Source organism: Cantharellus anzutake, assembly GCF_015039405.1.
Source record: "Cantharellus anzutake strain C23 chromosome Unknown EI90scaffold_34, whole genome shotgun sequence".
In the NCBI taxonomy this organism is placed as follows: domain Eukaryota; kingdom Fungi; phylum Basidiomycota; class Agaricomycetes; order Cantharellales; family Hydnaceae; genus Cantharellus; species Cantharellus anzutake.
Genome location: NW_024066984.1, coordinates 759,852 through 779,606, shown reverse-complemented (window position 1 = coordinate 779,606; position 19,755 = coordinate 759,852). Strand labels below are relative to the sequence as shown.

Here is a 19,755-nt window from a genome sequence, read left to right as displayed (position 1 = left end):
CGGTAGCTGCTCAGACAGGTCAACTCCGTGAGGAGCTGAAAGAAATGAAGTCCCTCGTAGGAGGGAGACGAGGGAGCGACAGCGGCTCCTCGTCCAGACCGTCCAAGCGGGCACGGTCTGATAACTCGAGGGCGTCAGAAGACGCCTGCGACCATTGCGCCCACTGGAGGCGCGAATACAATAGAGCACGAAGAGATGCTGAGGGCATCTTTGACTCTCTGAAAGACGCAGAGAGAGAAGTCGATCTCCAAAAAAGGGAGATCGAATTACTGAAACGCGAGCTCAGAGAGGCACGCGCACTGGCAGACCTCGCTGCCAAACCCATCATGACGGGGGCCTCCCAGGTCAGGGGGAGGGGATACGGTTCCGGGCCTCATGAGGCGCGACCCCAAATGGGGACTAGCACATCAAGGGGTGGGGCACCGACTATCCCGCCACCCCATGGGCAGGCAACCCTGTCCGGGTTGCATAAAGGCCCGCCCTCAGAGGGGCAAACCCATGTCGAGGGGAAGAGGGAGAGTGGTAGGCAACCGACGGCAGACCCTAAAACGGGGACCACTGCCAGAGGCGGCGGGCCACTGAGTACCTCAGCACCCTATGGGCAAGCCACCCTGCAGGGAAGTGTCCACATGCTATACGAGACCGCCGAACTCAATGAGTTCGGCAAAGTCGAAGCTCCAGTCGACATAACAATCGACCCCAACTTCCCCATGAGGAGGATAGCGGGGTCAGAAGCGGCGCATGACGCCGCATACGCTTGGTGGACAAGCGTGAGTGGGAAAGAATTCGTACACTGGTACGAACAGGCTGAAGCCGCCTTCAAAAGCGGCAAGGTACACAGAACCCTTCGCGAAAAAGCGAAGGAAACCGAGAAATACTTCTTGGGACTCCCGAGCATCGCAAGACTCGCGGAGGAATATAATTCCCCGGAGAACAAGGGAAAAATCTCCTGGGAAAGTCTAGGCAAAGCTGCCTACTTAAAGTCCCAGTTCAAACCACTCAGGACTCCTGAGGAACGTGCCGCAAGAACGGCGGAGCGGGAAGCGAAAGCTTCCAAATACCGGGAAAGAGACGCAAGTCTCCGAGCTGGACAACCAGCCCAACGACCATCCTTCCCCACGGGAAGAACGGTAAACCTACCGTACTCTACACCTGAGCCAAGCAGCTCAGGAACACAACAACCCGCTCCCACCCAGGGAGCACCCACTTCGTCGAGCCCACAGCCCGACAATGTAGCCCAGGCTACGTCATCACATCCGACGCAGCAATCGGATGTCCAGATGAACAACCCGGAGGAAAACCCTCCTCCGGGGCAATGAATCCACCCTTGAGAGAAGGGAGAGTGACACGGTAATACGCCATCGAGGCGCCCGTGAAAACACCCCCCCCAACTCGAGGCCCCGCACACAATACTGTATGCGAGGAACCGCAAGTAACAATTGCGGAAATCTCCACTCCGCCAAAAGACCCACACCCACCACCGCTCGTGTGTAAACACCACTTACACACGAACCCTCACAGAACAAGTGAGGAACACCAAAGAAATACAGCCTTTGGGTCGAAATCCATTTTCGACAAACTCCACCACTTCTTTCTTCTCTCCCTGCGATACCAATGTATCGCCGTTCACTTCAAAGTAACGGCCCACACTCATTCAAACCCCTTCTCTTCCTTTCACCAACATGTACAAAATCGCCCACTTTAAAGTGGCGACAACAGAAACACTCATTGATAATTCCAAACTCAATGTAAACCAACCATTAAAATTCTGTTTTTATTCACTATCAACTTTGTATGCGTCGCATATGCAACGCAAGGGGGGAGAATGTCAGGGCAATAGCCCCGAACCCCGAGTCACATGTAAACTAGATAGATATAGTCACGTGGACAAGCGGGAACCTCCGGGTAACCGCTTACACACCACCGTAAAATACATCATCTTGTATCACTTACGGCTTTGTGTGCTGAGCAACCCCAAAGACCTCACATTGGGATTGTATGGATATGACATCATACTCCATTTTGTTTTTATTCTAATTCTTTCGACGTTACAGTGTTGTTCATTTGGGCTTGGTACCCACTTTGCGCTGCTAAGCTGACCCAACAGGGCGTTTTCAACAGGGGCCCCTTGCCACGATGTGCCATGGTGCAGGCTGTGACTCGAAGCTCTCGCTTATGCATTCAGAGCCCCTTGTTGAAAATGCCCTGTTGGGTTGGCTTAGCAGTGCAGAATGGGTACGCTATAGAGCCCCACCCCTGGCTCTTGTCCCTATCATGACTGTATAGTTGGCAAGTCTGTCATGGTGTCAAGCACTTGTATATTTTTATTTTTGGTCCTGTGGGTGCATTTGCTCTTATTGGTCATCAACTGTGTGGGCCTCCAACCAGTCCTGGATGAGTTGCTCTTCCCACGACTTATTGTTACGCTTGTTCATCCCCCAGTTGATATGGCTACAATCTTGTATTTGGGATACTACTGGATCCATGTGCCATCGAACCATGGGAAAGTTCTGGGCAAGCAGCTCGCCCAGAATCTTCCCACAGTTAGTTACATTTGTCAACCTTGCCTTATAGTTTTACTGACACCGATTAGGCGCTGTGATCATTGGTTGAAGTCCCATGAATAAGCAGTTATGGATACTGGGTGCACTGCAAAAAATGCATGGAAAATGATCATCCGTATGTAAATGCCTTGACGGTTTTTTTTTCGGTGGATTGCCCCAAAGGAAATGAGCAAATGAATTAACAGCCAATCAATTCCATAAGCATAACAAGCTCGAAGAATGAATAAACTAAATCAGGCAAGTGTCATGTGACATGGTTGCTTATTTTTTTCGTCGCTCATCGCTGCTGATTCTTGTTCCAAAACCATCACTACCGACACTTTCTACTGCTATGGAATCACTGATCTGGGATGACAGCTGGGTCCCCACTGAGCTTGCAGAGATCATATCATACTTCCAAGGGCATTCCACCATCCCCATCCCCCCACTCTCAGGCCTGCCATTGGAGGCCATCCAAAGCTGTCGCTCCGGGATTGAAAACTGGATCGAGTACCGAAAAACCCTCACAAAAAATGAGGAGAAAAAACAGGTGGGGATCTCCCCAACATCTACATCCCTCTCGTCGTCACACAGGTTTTGCATACTTCCTGCGAGGCGTATGTTTCAAGGCGTTTTCTTTGGGCTCCTTCAGACAAGGCTAGCCCTAATGTGGATGCAGTACTTGTCTACCTTCCCAGCATATCCAAATCCTGTGGAGATCCCCAGTCGTCCACAGCGAGTACATGGACACAAGCATGAGATCCAGTACTGGGTGCAATAGTGCCGTCTCGCCCTCCTCGACTACACCCCTGCAGGTCAGGAAAGTGGATTTATTGCCAAAATAACGCACCAGCCCCATGAAGCGGATGGAAGCGTTCTTCCCACTTCGCTCCTTGCTGGCAACGCAAATCGGCTTTTAAATAAAGCCAAATCATTCAAGACGCTTGCTGGCCAGTGCCGCTTAGGAGCGAATATCCTTTATGCCACATGGGGCCTCTGTCAGATTCTCGAGTTAGGATCTGAGTGCCTGGTAAGCCCCCCCCCTCCCGGAATTGCTGGGAATGATCCTTCCTAACGATCCTACAGCATGAACACATTCAATGGATGAAAGATGAAAAGTAAGTATATCATATTATTTCCACTCACTCTTGCTCACACGATGCCAGCTCTCCGTTCATAACATTGGCACTGGCTGTCTGCGTTTCTCCTCTTGTCCTTCTCATGGACACCACCATAAATCGGGCTGGCACCGTTCCCACATGGACGTCGCTGGCATTGCATGTCTGTCAGGGGGCCCCCTTCCCCTCTATTTCTGGTGGGGAGGTTGTGATGGAGAACGCGATCCTCCAAGTGGTGGTGAGTGTATGTGAGAGAGGGGGTCTAGCAGTACAGGACCTCTGCATCCTCAACCATGCATGGACTTACCTTAACCACACCTCGAGCCCCCAAGCCCCCCCTCCGGATGTTGACCCGATGCAAGAAGATGGTGTTGACCTCCAAAAACAAAAGTGCACATGCTTGCAGCACTCTGTAGGCCACTCTGACAGGTACAAGGTCCAAGCCACTTGGGCATCGAAGAGGAGAAAGGGAAAGAAGAAGGCCATGGCTGAAGACGAGTCAATGGAGGATGACACAGCTGCTGCTGTCACGAAGGGGTCCACCTCCAGAGGGGGGGATGATGACTGGCATAAGTTCATCGCCGAGTTTGCTGTCCCCGACCTCGACAACATCAACGATTGGCCTGAGCTGGTCATCCCTGACTCCACTTCGCGTGTTCCCAACTCTACCCCACATCCTTCTTCTTCTCACCACTCGACCAAAAAGGTGCGTGTCCAGCATGATTGCATCATGAACGTCAATCTAATCGATGATCTCTTATTCAGGATGCAGGTGCTGTATAGCTTCACCTTCTCTCATGTCTCCACCAATGATAATATAACTTGTGAATGGAATGAGGAGACATTCCAGTTCCCTAGCAAGCCTGATTCCATGAGTCCCTTTCTTCCCATGACTAAAACCAGCTAGTGAGATAACTCGTTGTTCCCAGGAACCCATCCTCATGCTGAATCGCTTGGTATCATCCATCGCTTGGGACTCAACCTGGTCCCCACACACAATGGTGGAAGCTGAAGCGCTCACCATGTCTCCCGAGGATTTCCAATCTTTGGTAAACAACGTGGGCCTCCTTGTCTTGGTCGGGCCTCCCAACAATACCATGCTGGACCGTCCCCTTCTCCTCTCCCAGTTGAGCAAGACAGCTCACGTGCAATGCTTCAGTAAGTTGCCCTACCTTGAAACATGCTGTCAAGCTCATGGGAATGCTCTCCAGATTCTGACAGCTCCAGATCAGGGGAAGATGATGAACAGTCATGGGAGCCACTGCCACAAGTGATCGACAAACTCACTGATTGGCGAACTTCACAGCCATTGGTCATGCACCACCTCAAGGGGGTTGTCCGTCTTCCTGTGGAAAGGTAACAATCCGTGTTCTACCATCTCTCACCATGCTGATCTGTTTCCTTTTCACAGCCTCCTCAACTCTCTCGATGGTCTCCTGTTCGAGTACCTCGACAAAAATGGAGGCGATCTTCCAGAAGATTGCAACTCTTGGAGGACACCAATGCTGGCCACTGTGGGGTCGTTTACAGCTCCACACCTGGATGAAGATGGGGTCGGCACCGTCCTGCATTGCATTGCAGGTTACAAGCTGATATTCTTCCCCATCGAATTGGAGGTCCCCTTGATCATTAAGTACGACAACTTGGATACCCAAGGTAGCATCGGATTCGAGTACCTGTTCCACTCCCCAAACCAGTTTGGGTGCTTCGTCCTCTGCCTGGGGCAAACACTGTAGGGTTTTTCTTCCCTCCAGCGATTTTCCATGGTCATTAATCTTGTTTTCTAGCATCATGGCCCCGGGCCAGGTCCATTTTGTCTTCACAGTGTCAAAGGAAGACAATGGAGAATTGAGCATAGGGGCCCTGATGCAAGGGTCATTTTTCCTCTCGCCCTGATGCATGGTTCGATCTTTGCATGCAAGTTGGGTGGACCAACTCCTTCAGTTGCAAAGGGGCGGCCCCATGGATAGGTGCGACACCATGACAGCAATGCTAGCAGCATATGTCTTGGACTCATATCGACGGTTAACGAGTGGCTGCTCATTGGTTGGGCAACCTGAGCCAAAAGAAGTGCTGGCTGCGATGTTCATGGCATTGGTGTACTCCAAGGAAAAGGAGGTCGATGTCAGGGCACGCTGCCGCCGCCGCCACCTCCTTTTCCTTTTGTCTCATTCCCTCATTCTCTCTTCTTTCCTTCTTCTCTTTTTCTATCTTTATACAGACGACCTCTCTTTCTTTCCTACCCTTGTAGCACAGATGCGTCCGACGCCGAGCACCCCATAGGGGCGCCGCAACGCCGGATGCGCCACGCACTTCTACTTGTACTTCCCCTCCAACACTCGGGATCGACCATGGAACCACCCGCGGTAACCTGGCTTCGTCCGAGGGTGACGTGGCAACCCCACGTGACCCATTCACACATGTATATAAACTAAGCTGAAGCAGGACCGAAGAAGTAACCTTCTTCTCATTTCCCGCTTCAGGCAAGTACCCTAGTTTAGTCTGGCTTCCCACCCTAATAACAATACATTTCCCGCTTCAGCCTAAGAAGCTACACAGGGACATAAGCCCGAGTAAGGGCCATCCACTATACGGTCTCACCGCCCTGCCGCCGTCCAGGCCGCTAGTGCTGAGCGTTATGCCGCTACCTCTGCCTTCCTCGAGCCGTCCCTGACAGTCGATCGGGGGGCACAGTGTGTGATCCACCATTATGCCCGTCTGCACCTGGAGGACTTTAGCCAATTCAGGCATGATGTTATAGGAATGGACCAGAATCTTATGGTCTGTCAGAGACCAGATTCGAGACGAAGGAATGTCTCCGTAGCGGAGGGCTTCGGCCTCAGCAACTTCTGCCAAGAGTGCTGTGCCTAGTGACACGTCCATGCCCTAACTTACTGACTGGCAATTAGAACCTAGGGGGGGTAACTCTAGTTGATTTTACTACTGGGGTGTAACCTATGTACAAGTGGGATATATATATGGTTACAACGGAGACGGTTCCGCAATTGGCGGAGCCGAACAGAGCAGAGCTAACGGGGTTTAAACATTAGCCGACTGAATATTACCGACGAGTCGGTTCACGGGGTTAGCGGAAAGGCAGGCGATAACCCAGAAACGGAAAGGAGGGATAGGCCCGAAGGTGGGCTCTGCAGGGCAGGCGAGTGTATTGCCCAGCGGAGGCGGGGGTGCGCTAGCGGACGTTGGAGCTGTCCGGAAGTCTTTGGGGCTCCATACTTAGGGAGGCGTAGGTAATAAATTGAAATGAGGGGGTGGTGACCATCGAGGGGTACCGAGAGGATTGCGGAATACGGGGGCTCCGAGGTTAGTGAGGGAGGAGCGGAGTTAGAATGGAGGGATCGGAGGGTCTGGAAGTCGATGGCCAGGATTGGATATGACATGGTCCATGGTTACAAGCAGGTAGAACCAGGTATGCCTCCTTATTGTTTTCCCCTATTTCTCTACCCAAACCCCATGCCAAGCTTTCCCACTGGGTTTTGGTGCTGGCTGGGGGAATTGTTGAATTTCAAGGGACTTCCCTTGACCATTACAACTTTTATATTAGATATAAACTAGTCATATGACATGTAAAGGCAAATGCCGAAAGAGGTCTTGCTTCATCTAATACATAACCCACAAAACCTTGTACCGCGATTGTAACTGCCACACCATTGTGCCACCACTGTAAGCCTTCTCTGTAATATCTGACTTGGTCCATATCGATGTCTACATCGATATTCTTACAATCTGTGAGAAAACCTCAACGGCCTGGTGAGTGCTCAGACACCGGACCTCACCCTTCCTGCTCCCACCCCCCCACTGGGTGGTTGAGCTCCCATTCCTACCCTTCCTGTAGTACCCTACTGGGTCCTACAACCCTTCCTCCCTTCTTGGGAGGGAGAAGTGACTCAGGCAGCCCCAGGATGCCTGGCCACGTACCCACGGGCCCAAATTCCCACGGTCACTCACTACCGTGCACTGGTCAACCAACCTGCCTGTCCCAACAAATCCTGCTACCGGTACGCTCCCCTGAGCGCCAAGTAACCGATAGTCAACCACTGGGCTACTCCCTCAAGGAGTTCCAACTACCCATGCTACCAGTATGCTCACATGAGCGCCAAGTCACCGCTAGCCGACTGTTAGGTGGCTCCCTCAAGGAGCCCCCATTATACCCACTGCCGGTACGCTCCTCGGAGTGCCAAGTTACCGTTAGCCCACCTGGCCTCGGATCTCCTGCTCTCCCCTCAATGGCTACACAGCCACCTCCGTCCGTGAGCAGAACAGCTCAGGCTGGGTTCCCCGGAACCCATACCTGTAACACGTGAATTCAGCAAAGTTCGGGCTGCCAACCTGCAGGATGGTGGTGACATGTTCACTGCCCAAGAGGTGGAATTACTTCGTGGATCCATGAAGGCTGCAGTCCAGGCGATGATGGACAAGGGGATCCTAGAATAGTTTGTTTGTAGACAAGCTATGACACCCAACCATCGTTTCCCATGGATAAACATCTTGCCACCCCTACATCAATTTATCTTCCCTCCATTGTTTCTATATATGTGTTGTGCTTGCTTGTAACAATATATGCATGCAATGTAACAATATGTACACAATGTACACAATGTAACAATATATATATATATATATATTAACTGAAGAAGAGTGAGTCCGAGAAGAGCAGTACACAAAGATATGGCACGAATCAGCCATGGTATAAAGGATGATTGCTGCTTTTCAAGTTATGAGGTGTGGGAAGATTCTGGGCGAGCAGCTTGCCCAGAAATGGTCACGTGTTGGGTGGTGACTGTACCAGAGTTGTCCAAATTGATATCTATTGTCCCAAGCTGCAAATGCAGTGAATCCACAGAAACATCCTGATGCTGTACACTGTAACGGGTCTATCGCCTAGACTCGAGACAGAGAGAAGGGGGAGGGTGGTAGTGTGCGCAGGTGTGGTTCGTGGGGCCAGGTTTTGGTCCTGGGGCGCTACCGAGTCTGCAAAAACCTCAAACAAACACTCACCTACGTCTCTCTTGGACGTCAAGGCTGAGTATTATGATGTGAGGGGTCTTAGACGTGAGCAACTAGCTCAGAGGGGGTGTTAAGGTCGTGGATGGTGTCTTTGCCACTTGGATGTAACTTCTGCTTGTCCCTTCACGGGTCTATTCAGTACTAACTTGTTATGTACAAGCTATTATCTAGTTTATATGAGTTGGAAATGGAATGAATGGAGTGGGGGAATGTAAACGGGCCGTTAGGCAACCGTAAATGATAAATATCCAATTGGGAACAAAGAAACAATAAAAGAAATATGAATGAATGGGGAAAATGTGACAACAGGTCCGAAATGGGAATTGTGAAGGTTAACTCCGCAACACTTCGCTGCAGCACCCGCCTATCCTCCCATCAGCAACCTCCTTGTCTCCAGCTTTCCAACGCTATTCGTCCCATTTGGTGCAGTACTTCTTGAGATGTGGCCATTGACAGGTGCTGTCAAGACCATGTGAGAGTATACTGTACTGGCACGACCAACAACCGGTTCCCACGGCCTCCAGGAGTTGCCGGAGGCTGCTAATCAATTCAATCGTGTTGATTTTCAATTCAATCCAAGGTCCTCACGTGATGTGTGACCAGTTGTTGGTTGTGCCAGTACAGTACTCCATGCTGAACCATCCGGGTATGGGATTGCCATTCTGGGAAATGCTCCGGGGGTGAAGAAGGGTGGTAGAGCATCACTATCGGGTGGAAAAACAGCTGGGTTGTATGTGTGGTTATGGAGATCTGGAGAGGGGGTGAAATTAGCGGCGTGGTTGGGCGTGGGAATTTGGCTTGGGGCTGTCGGGAATGATGGGGAAAATATGGAAAAATATGGAGTGAGTGTATGGAGTGTTGGATAGTGATAGAATGAGTATCGGGAGCGTCAGCGGATATGTACTGTGTGTTGGTGACCAAATTCCGCAGAATCCGACTTTTTGCGGTACATGGAGTTGTCCCCATAACAACACTGCATGCCGAGACCTAAACCTAGCCAACCTTTTCTAGAGGGTAGCATAAGAGTAGTGAGCTTCCTCAACGTGAGTGGAGCATACGAAAAGAAAACCTCAACCAATGTGGTGCATTGCTCCTTGAGAGTGAGCATGTAGGTTGGTGTTGCCATAACAGGCTGAAACGCCTCCTTCCTTCTCTGGCTTCTAACTGGTAAGTTGCCCCGTAGCGCGATGGGACCTGTAACTCATGCATGCTGATCAGATAACCCTGGTCTCTGCGAAATTACTTTGCATTTTCCATCGATTCATCGTGCATGATCTTGTGAGTCTATCGCAGCTGTGAAACACTCACTTGGTCACTAAGGCGCTTGGCCTGGCTTCTTCCTTAGTTCTCATTCTGAGTCTTGCCTCTTTTCTTTCACACATAACCTTGATCTCGATGCCAAGTTACTCAACATATGTCACACGATGAAATCGCAGGGACCGGACCGCATCAAGTTGCCAACCGGTGCAGCCACCCTCCAACAGCTTGATAACGTGGTTGGCACATAAGTCGATCACCTCCTCTGGAGGTGAGAGATCTTAAAACCCTCAGGAACCAGCCCTGAAGTGGTTGCTTTTTCAGGATCATGTTGATCCTCATCATCGTCCGACGATGGCTGTTTCTGCAAATCTCCCATAATAGTTTCTTTATAAACCACTCTTTCTTTTTCGTGTGACCTTGCCCTTGCAGGCGTGTTTTGGCGCCATGGGCAGGAAACCGGATCTCTCTTTGCAGCAAACCTTCAGTAACAACCAACGAGATGCCACCTTTATGCGGTACACAGCAGAACTGGAGCAAACCGCTGAAGCCAGAGTCCGAGGGCAGCATGAACTTGGCGTTGGTGGTGGGCCAGAGCAAGTCACTGCTCGACCAGATGGGACACTCGAATCAGACCCTGATGCTTCTTCTAGGGCTAATTGTGCAACCTGCCCCCAAGAACCTCATCAAGCGAATTCAACACCATACCCCACACAACCTTCAAGCAAGTCAGTGAGGAGGAAGATGACCACAGGGCAGAGTTTGCATAGGCCTGGCTCACCAATGCCCATAAAAAACCCATGTCCCCTGGAATGCCTACAATGCCAACATTGAAAGGGCAGTCTGCAGCCTCACCAGTTGTGGAGGACAGCTCCACACCTTTGGAAAGACAATCGCTTCATCAACGAAGACAGGTGCTCATGTACCATTTAAATACAATGACCCCATTGAGCTTGGGAACGGACAACCATCCAACTCGCAAGACGAAACTTACAACTGAGGGGCAATGAACGGAGGCATGAAACAAATATATCGCTGCAGTTCTCTGGACACTGGGCAGCCGAGTTTCAGAATATGACCAGGCTCCCAGGATGTTCATGGAAACACCCACCTCGCTTGGAATTGACCCTGGCAAATTGTAATGGGTTGGCCCGGTATGAGCTCTGCTAGGTAGCCCCGTTACCATTTGACAGGGCCAACCATCAGATTTCGAGTGCTGGGACCTCCTATCAGATATGCGCAGTCTGATGGGGTCATCCTGATGGGATGCCCAGGACGTACTGATGGGGTGCCCTGGAAGTTATTGATAAGTAAATGTCGTGCTGAATGCCATTGTGGAAACGAAATGAGATATTCATTTGTTTTCTAGACTGGTTTGAGGAGCCCTCGCGCGCTATGGCTACACACCACTTTCCTCCTCCACATCATCATCAGCCCCATGCTTGTTGTTTCCTATCAAAAGCCAAACGAGTAGGAGCCCTTTATTATGGAGGAAATGGTCAAGGCTCTGCACATAAAGTTTTGGAAGCCTATGTTGGACATGGCCTGCCCACAGTCGCTTGTTCAATTGCCAACACTGATCCATGAGGGACATCCACAAATCATCATTCACCATCACCCCAGTAAACCCCCTGTTCAGGAGCAACCCCCTTCAGTGCCGGATATTGTTCGATGGACCCCACATTCTCCTCAGCCCACACAGGTTGTTCGCATACAATCTCCTCCACTTAGAACAGAGCCATCTCTGGAGGAGCCCCCGGAAGGTGTACAAGTCTGGAAGCACCTGGTCCTCCAGTTCAGCAAGAGCTTCCACCCTAAGCAGATGTCCTTCCCCCTGTCCTTCAAGTGCTGGCACCGATCCATGAGGGACATCTGCGAGTCATCATTCACAATCACCCCCTTGCACGGGAGCGACTGCCTTCAGCGCTGGATATTGTTTGACTGACCCCGCATTCTCCTTAGCCCACACAGGTTGTTCAAAACAGAGCCATCTTTCTCAGACACAAAACTGACCCATGGTTCGAGAGGCACCATGTTAAGGAAATGGGTTATGGGTAATCCATTTCTTTCCGTCCTTATAGACGACTTGTAATCATCCACCTCATGTATGTAGGGCAGCCTAGTCGTGTAATTAGAATTGTCCGATAGCCTTGGAGCTTTTGACAGAAAGCTGAGACCTCGCAGTGAATGGGAGTCTGCTACGACGGATACTTGGCGCTCGTTACGTGAGCGTACCGTGCGCAGGTGTATAGAATCACAGGTTAAGGGAATATCCAGAATGGGACCAGCCGAGGACAAAGGGCTAACAGGTACTTGGCGCTCGAGGGAGCGTACCGGTAGCGAGTGAGATAACAGCTCCTTGAGGGAGCTTCCTGAGATTTGGTTGACAGGTACTTGGCACCCAATTGGGTGTACCAGCAACGAGTGATGTTCTAGCTCCTTGAGGGAGCTACTAGAGGCTGGGTTGACGGATACTTGGCACCCAGATGGGCGTACCGGCAATGAGGTATGAGACCGTTCGTCTGGCAAACGGTCTGTATTCGTGTCAACGGGTACTTGGCGCTCGTAAGAGCGTACCGGTGACAGAGGGGTTAGTCAATCGTAGGTCGAATGACACGTGGTGGGATCGACAGCTACTTGGCGCTCGCGAGAGCGTACCAGCGACGAGGGGAATGGGCTTGTATCGAATACCAATCCGTCCATAGAATTAACCAGATGCTCACTGTAAGGTGAGACAGACGTGAGCCCAGTACCTGGGCGAGCGACGTGAGTCGTGACAAAAGGTGTTTGCACATACCTGAGTTGAGTCATGTGCGAACTCGACGATCCGTGGCTAGAGTCGTCAACCTCGGTAGGGATGACCCATATAGATGGTGACTGAGACATACACAATCTTACACAGACGTTACAGTGTTGGCACAAGGAGGTTTACAGTTGTTGCACAGAAGAGGATGGTGTGTTATTCGTTAGGTTCCGTCTTTTCGGCTGTAGCTGTACATGAATGTGACGCTAACTATTGAATAAGAAATGATCGCGAGAAATCTCGTGAAATAGAATAAATAATCTGGCCAGCACCAAAACCCAATAAGGGAAAGCTTAGGGCGGAGTGAGCATGTAAGAAGGGGGGAAGCGGGGAGAAGGTAACAAAGAGAAGGGAGGATGTGGAGAAGGAGGACCCGCTGTGGTGGACGTTCAGTCGACATGGTCGCGAGAGACTCCATTCCTATAACATGCCAGCCCAAATTCTGCAGCGCCAGAAGCAAGGACCATGCCCCACCCATCCACGCAGTGCAATCTATCCTCAAGCCTTCCCAGATCAAAAAAGTCCAACAGAGTCCTCGCATATGCATCTACTTCAACAGTCCAGTGTCAGGGACAGCTCCGAAAGCGGCGAGGTCCTGGCGTGAGGGACTCGATGGGACAGATGTCGGCTATGTGTAGCGGCAGTCCCGTTGCGGGGTGAGCGTCCCCGACCACTTAGTCTGAAGTGGGAAGTTGAATTATCATTAAAAGGGGAAGCTACAGTACTTACCTGAAGTGGGAAGTTGAGAAGAAGGCTGCTTCTTCTGTTCCCACCCCAGGTACTATTATATACATGCGGCTGGGGTCACGTGGGAGGAGCCATGTCATCCCCGCACACAGCCGCACTCCCCTGGGTATCTCCATGGGAGATCCCAGAGGTGTGCCGCTCTGTGAGCGGGAATGCGCGTGGCAGGCGCGGCGATCGGGGGAGCGGGGTTAAGTGTGTAGTAATACATAGAGAAGGGGAAGTCAACCATGGAACGGAAATAGAAAGAAAGAAGGAAAGGGGAAAGAAGAAACAGGGAGTGATAGCGGGGGAGCGGGGTAGGGCGGCGTGGCACGGGGTCAGGTGGGGTGTGCCCTGACATCCAGTCAAACTAGAAATATGCATATGCCCCTGACTGGAACTGCAGTGAGGAACGGGAGAAAGAGGCTGAGGCTCAAGACAATGGTGGTATAAAGTAATTGCGAAGGTGATGTAGATGCATCGATGCTAGACCCGCTTTTACAACTGCCACAACAGCCTTTGATGAGTGTGTCTCCGAACCATGTCATGGCACCGAACGAGAACACAGTGGTAAGTCAGCCAATGTAATCATGAAGGCGAGTCAAGGCTGAGTGCAAAGTAAACTCATCCTGTGGACGCTTTTATGACCATGACATCACCTTCGGGATTACTCGACAAGCCTGTCCTGAATCGTGTCGTTCACCCAATCTCAACCCAGCCTTGTCAAGCATGCCCCCAAACCATGTCGTGGCACCGAATGAGAATGCAGTGGTAAGTCAGCCAAAGTAATCACGAAGGCGAGTCAATGCTGAGCGCAAAGTAAACTCATCCTGTGGACGCTTTTACAACCACGACATCACCTTCGGGATTACTCGACAAGCCTGCCCCTGAATCATGTCGTTCGCCAGATCTCAACCCAGCCTCGTCAAGCATGCCCCCGAACTGTGTCATGGCACTGAACGAGAACGCAGTGGTAAGTCAGCCAAAGCAATCACGAAGGTGAGTCAAAGCTGATCACAAAGTAAACTCATCTTGTGGACACTTTTACAACCGTGACATCACCTTGAGGGTTAATCAACAAGCCTGCCACTGAATCGTGTCATTCGCCCGATCTCAACCCAGCCTCGTCAAGCCTGCCCCTGAATCGTGTTGTTCACCCAATCTCAACCCAGCCTCATCAAGCATGCCCCCGAACCGTGTTGTGGCACCGAACAAGAACGCAGTGGTAAGTCAGCCAAAGTAATCACAAAGGCGAGTCAAAGCTGATTGCAAAGTAAACTCATCTTGTGGACGCTTTTACGACCGCGACATCACCTTGAGGGTTAATCAACAAGCATGCCCCTGAATCATGTCATTCGCCAGATCTCAAACCAAGAGTAATCAGGTCGGCACACCAGTGGGACAACAACTTCTAGGTGCACCTTGTTCTGTTGACGAGAAATGGTCCGAAACATGGTACTGAACTGGTGAAGAAATATTCTCACAGTAAGCGTCTCTTTTTCAGGAACTTTTGTTTTACATTAACAGAGCAAACAGAAAACGTCGAGAGACTGAACATTCATGTCTAATGATGAAAGTTTACACGCCAAATGTAAGTACAAGTATTGGTTGAAGTCTAAATGCTGATGCTGTCAAAGTCATCGACTTTTGAAGAGATATATGATGCTAGCGAACGATACGACATCAATCACGATGACATGGTCAACCAAAAGTACCAGAAGGAGTTGCAACCGGGCAACATCGTTATTGTCACCTTCAACAATTCCGCAAGACTTGAGGGCCGAAGGATAGTGGGTATTAGTTTTGTCTGTGATGGAGAAGATCACAAGTTGGGGTGCTCCGAAGCCTGGCTCTTCATCCAAGAAGATGTGAGTAATGATACTTCAAAGGAAAACAAGTTACTGAAAGACAGTATAACCATGAATAGAACTATGTCAAAGTCGTTGCCAACATCACACCTGCCACGGCCTGTTTTTTGTTGTTTAATGTCACATTTCACGAGACTAATCATGGGACAGTGCTTACCACAGCCATGCAGTGATCGCTCCCCTGCCTGCCCATTGCTATCTCACCCGCCCTACTGCCCACACCTTGCTCGTGCCCATGTCTTAACAATCTCACTATGGCACCATCAGCTCAATGCCGCTTTGCCCAGGTCTCGCCCATCTCACGATGACACCGTCACTGTGGACCTACAGCTTGCTTGGTTCCAGACTGTATGCTGAATGTTCCAGTGTGGATGTGCAGAACGGAACAATCTCAGCTGTGGTACAGTCTGAAACCTAATATGCCAACAGGAACATCTGCACACTTATAAAGGGTCTCTGACCCATGCCTCCTGTTCCCCAGCCATTGCCAGCCCATTCTTCCTCGGTGAGTAAGAACGCTTCGATTCAGCCAGGGTCTGAAATCGCTGCCGTTGCCTGACAAACTCTCTTGCCCACTTCCAGTATCTACAGCCTTATTTACAGCCTTTTTACGTGCCCACCACCTCCCCTGTCTCCTCCTGCTAAAATATGTACCCTATGTATATTTAACATGGGTCGCGTGTGGCATGCTCAAACCAATTCATAGGCCGTCCCCTCAGCCGTTCCCACTACACCTTGTTGTCTGCGATTAGTTGTAATTTCTCGTCTTGTGTTGGTGTGAGAAAAATAACAAATTTGATTAACTCTCGCAACGTAAGAACATGAAAACGAAATAAGGGGGCAGTGCAGAGTCTGGAGTGCAAGCACTCTTCTAGTTCTATTTCACAGGACCAGCCCATGTTGGGCTGTGTCCACTACATTGGTCGGAACCAATTAGGTCTCAGTGTGAAGTGGAAGAATATATTGAGAATATTATCATGAATTTTCACAGGAGAAACTGATTAGATCCAGACAGGATTTGATGACAGGATTTTGGTCAAATTCATGAAAAAGGTGGGACTCATCACATGTACCAGGCCAGGGGAAAATCGTGTCTTATGGTAAAACCTCTGTCATGTGGCAGATACGATATTATCATGGATATTGTAATATTCACTTTTCTCAGTGCATAAAATACAGGGGAAAGCAGGGGAAAGCCATCGCAGGGGTCATAGGTCCCAAGTGTGAGTGGGTCTCAGAGAGATAGAAGTTATACGTTGGGGTGATGGTATACCGGAAATCCCTTCAATGCAAGTGCCTCAAACAATGGACTTGACGTTCAATATCCTGGAAGAGGTCGTATTGTGCGTAGTAGAGCCCAATCCACTCAAGCTCGTTATGGGATGGATTCTGTGGTTGTGTCAGGTTTCATTTGCAGCTTACCAGCCATCCATGCATACCTCCATGCTAAATTCCCACCAACTCTCCACATTTTCCTCCACGCTTGACGGGGCCTCCCTGGTCAGAATCCATCGTACTGCTGCAGCCCATTCATCATTCAAGAAAGCTGGGTGCTCCTCAGAGCGACCCTCTGGCCTCCTCATCAGCATCACCTCTGGTCTCGCTGGAACGTTTCTACATTCCCTGAGGTACCTGCTCACCGCTCAGGAAAAATTGTCACGAAATTATAGGTTAAATAAACCCACTGGTTCGGGTTGGTGTGAGACCCCATGTTGATCCCATGGTCATAGTAGGATTTCCAAACTTCCAGCAAAAGCAGTCATCCCCTAGCATCTCAGATCCTGCTCCTTGTATAGGAAAAAAAAAGACTGGTTTGTGGTCATATTACTTCCATCTATAAGTCAAATGTAAAGGTCAATATTCATGCTTGCAAATAATAAGATAACCTGGTCGGTTTTTGAAGAATGATGTTGCAAGGTTGTATTGGTGTTCACGAGCATTAGTACGACTTCCACACTGACTTGACATATTTTTTCACATTTTCTAAACTCATAGTTTCCATCCACAAGTCAAATGTTGTTATATTCATGCTTATAAATGATAAAATAACCTTGGTCAATTTTTGAGAAATAATTATTATGTGGAAAGGTCGTATTGATGTTTGTGAGCATTAGTACGACCTCCACACTGACTTGACATATTTTTTCACATTTTCTAAACTCATAATTCCCATCTACAAGTCAATGTTAAGGTCAATATTCACACTTGCAAACAATAAGATAACCTGGTTGATTTTTGAAGAATAATTATTAGGTAACGAGGTTGTATTGATGTTCGTGAGCATTAGTGCGGCCTCCACACTGACTTGACATATTTTTTCAAACTCATTATTTCCATCTACAAGTCAAACATTACAGTCATATTCAAATGCTAGCAAACAATAGGATAACCAGTCAATAATTTTTGAGGAATAGTGATTATGTGGCAAGGTTGTATTACTGTTCGCGAGCACTAGTATGACCTCCACACTGACTTGGTAGATCTTCACATCTTTCCAAACTGATGCATACAGTAAGGTTGTATTCCTGTTTGCAAGCGCTAGTATGACCTCTGGACGAACTTGGCTAGTGTCATATCCATTCCTGGCCATCGACTTCCGATCCCTCCAGCCTACCTCCGCTCCTTCTTTACTAACCTCGGAGCTCCCATATTCCGCAATCCTCTCGGTACCCCTCAATGGTCACCACCCCCTCCTTTCAATTTATTACCAACGCCTCCCTAAGTACGGAGCCCCGAAGACTTCCGGACAGCTCCGACATCTGCTAGCGCACCCCCGCCTCCACTGGGCAATACACTCACCTGCCCTGCAGAGCCCACCTTTGGGCCCATCCCTCCTTTCCGTTTCTGGGTTATCGCCTGCCTTTCCGTTAACCCCGCTGTTAGAACTTGCGGATTCGGACGACTCCGGAGTGGAATCGGAGACTTAGCGTGGAAGGACCTCGGCCTCAGTGTGAGGTCTTTGGGGTTGCTCAGCACACAAAGCCGTAAGTGATACAAGATGATGTATTTTACGGTGGTGTGTAAGCGGTTACCCGGAGGTTCCCGCTTGTCCACGTGACTATATCTATCTAGTTTACATGTGACTCGGGGTTCGGGGCTATTGCCCTGACAGGAAGTCAGGAGGAGTGGTGTAGGGGATGGCAAGGTTGTTAGGGAGGTGCAGTGGGGTGGGAGGGTGTCATATCCGTGCATACCCGATCCTGACCCGACTCCCAGACCTCCATCTTCACCACCTCCGGAGTCCTACCCTACCGCTGTCCATTCCGATATTCACCTTTGGCCCTGACACCACACCTCCTCTCACCCCTCATGCCACCTCCACTCCGTCCTTCTCCTGTCCTATCTCCGTCTGCTCCAATACTCACCTTGGACTGAACACCACACCTCTCGCCACCCTCCTCCTAATCCTCCTCCCACTGCTCTGCTTCCTCCTCACAACACCTCCACCCTTCCATCATTCCCCTACCCTTTGCCTGTCCACTCCAATACTCACCTTCGGACCTGACACCTTCCCTCTCCTCCACTCCTCTCCCTTTTCCTCTTTCCTCTCTCTTCCCTCTGGACCTCTTCTGCCAACCTTCCACCAAGTTATGACCTTCCACCACTGTCCTGTACCTCATACCTGGACACCGCTCGTACCTTCGCTCTGAGACTCCGTCATAGTTCCTACCTCGGACTTTGACCCCACCTCAGCTTTAGTCCATTGCATTGGTGATCTCATACTACATAAACACCATTGCCAATATTCCTTGGACTTTCAACCCCACCTCTGTAACCTCTGTAAGCTCCGCAACCTCTGAGCTCCACAGATTATCTTCGGCACTTTCGCTGCTTGTAATGTATCTTTCACGTTTTCCCCTCACCCCTATTTGGACTGCTGCTTCTTCCCATTCTAGCCAGTTAGTCATCATCCCCACTTCCCCTCATCCCCCTGCCCCTCTGGGCTTCGCCCTCCTTATCTCCTTTCGGATGTACCACAGGTTCAGCCCTATGACCTTCAGTACCACTCCACTTCTGTCATCCCTTTGTTCCTGTTCAGACACCTTCATTCTGATTCGGACCCCCTTTGTTTCCTTGTGCTTTCGCCCTCTCCATATATATATTGGTGCTTGTACATACTCATTTTAGGCCTTAGTCTAAAATCGACCTGAAATGCCCCCTAGAGACTTCCTGCTTGCCTCCTATGAAATTAAGGACCAAATGGACAAACAGCAATGGCACAGCGCTCCGCTTGAGTTGCTGAGGCCAAGGTCCCTCCTTGCTAAGTCTCCGGTTCCCCTCCGGAATCGTCCGCCCTCGCCCAGTTCTAACAGAGAGTGTGGGGTCAGGATTCCAGGATATGACAGGCCATCACTTTGAAGTGAATGGTGATACATGGGTATCGCAAAAGGGAAAAGTGATAAAAGAAGAAAAAA

At 50.0% G+C, this 19,755-nt stretch overlaps 2 protein-coding genes across 2 annotated transcripts; both read left to right on the top strand.

Annotated features, from left to right (window-relative positions):
- Nucleotides 1-2,895: 2,895 nt before the first annotated feature.
- EI90DRAFT_3125902 (uncharacterized protein) lies at nucleotides 2,896-5,397 on the top strand (the record flags this gene model as incomplete). Its single annotated transcript, XM_039063880.1, has 7 exons — nucleotides 2,896-3,282; nucleotides 3,325-3,573; nucleotides 3,630-3,661; nucleotides 3,710-4,367; nucleotides 4,591-4,819; nucleotides 4,873-5,017; nucleotides 5,073-5,397. The coding sequence occupies 7 exons, from the start codon at nucleotides 2,896-2,898 to the stop codon at nucleotides 5,395-5,397; spliced, it is 2,025 nt and encodes a 674-aa protein (XP_038914463.1).
- An 8,804-nt stretch (nucleotides 5,398-14,201) lies between these two features.
- EI90DRAFT_3017578 (uncharacterized protein) lies at nucleotides 14,202-15,697 on the top strand (the record flags this gene model as incomplete). The annotated part of the gene is made up of 7 exons (XM_039057124.1): nucleotides 14,202-14,243; nucleotides 14,353-14,471; nucleotides 14,595-14,697; nucleotides 14,888-14,957; nucleotides 15,050-15,063; nucleotides 15,110-15,340; nucleotides 15,608-15,697. The coding sequence occupies 7 exons, from the start codon at nucleotides 14,202-14,204 to the stop codon at nucleotides 15,695-15,697; spliced, it is 669 nt and encodes a 222-aa protein (XP_038914462.1).
- Nucleotides 15,698-19,755: the final 4,058 nt, after the last annotated feature.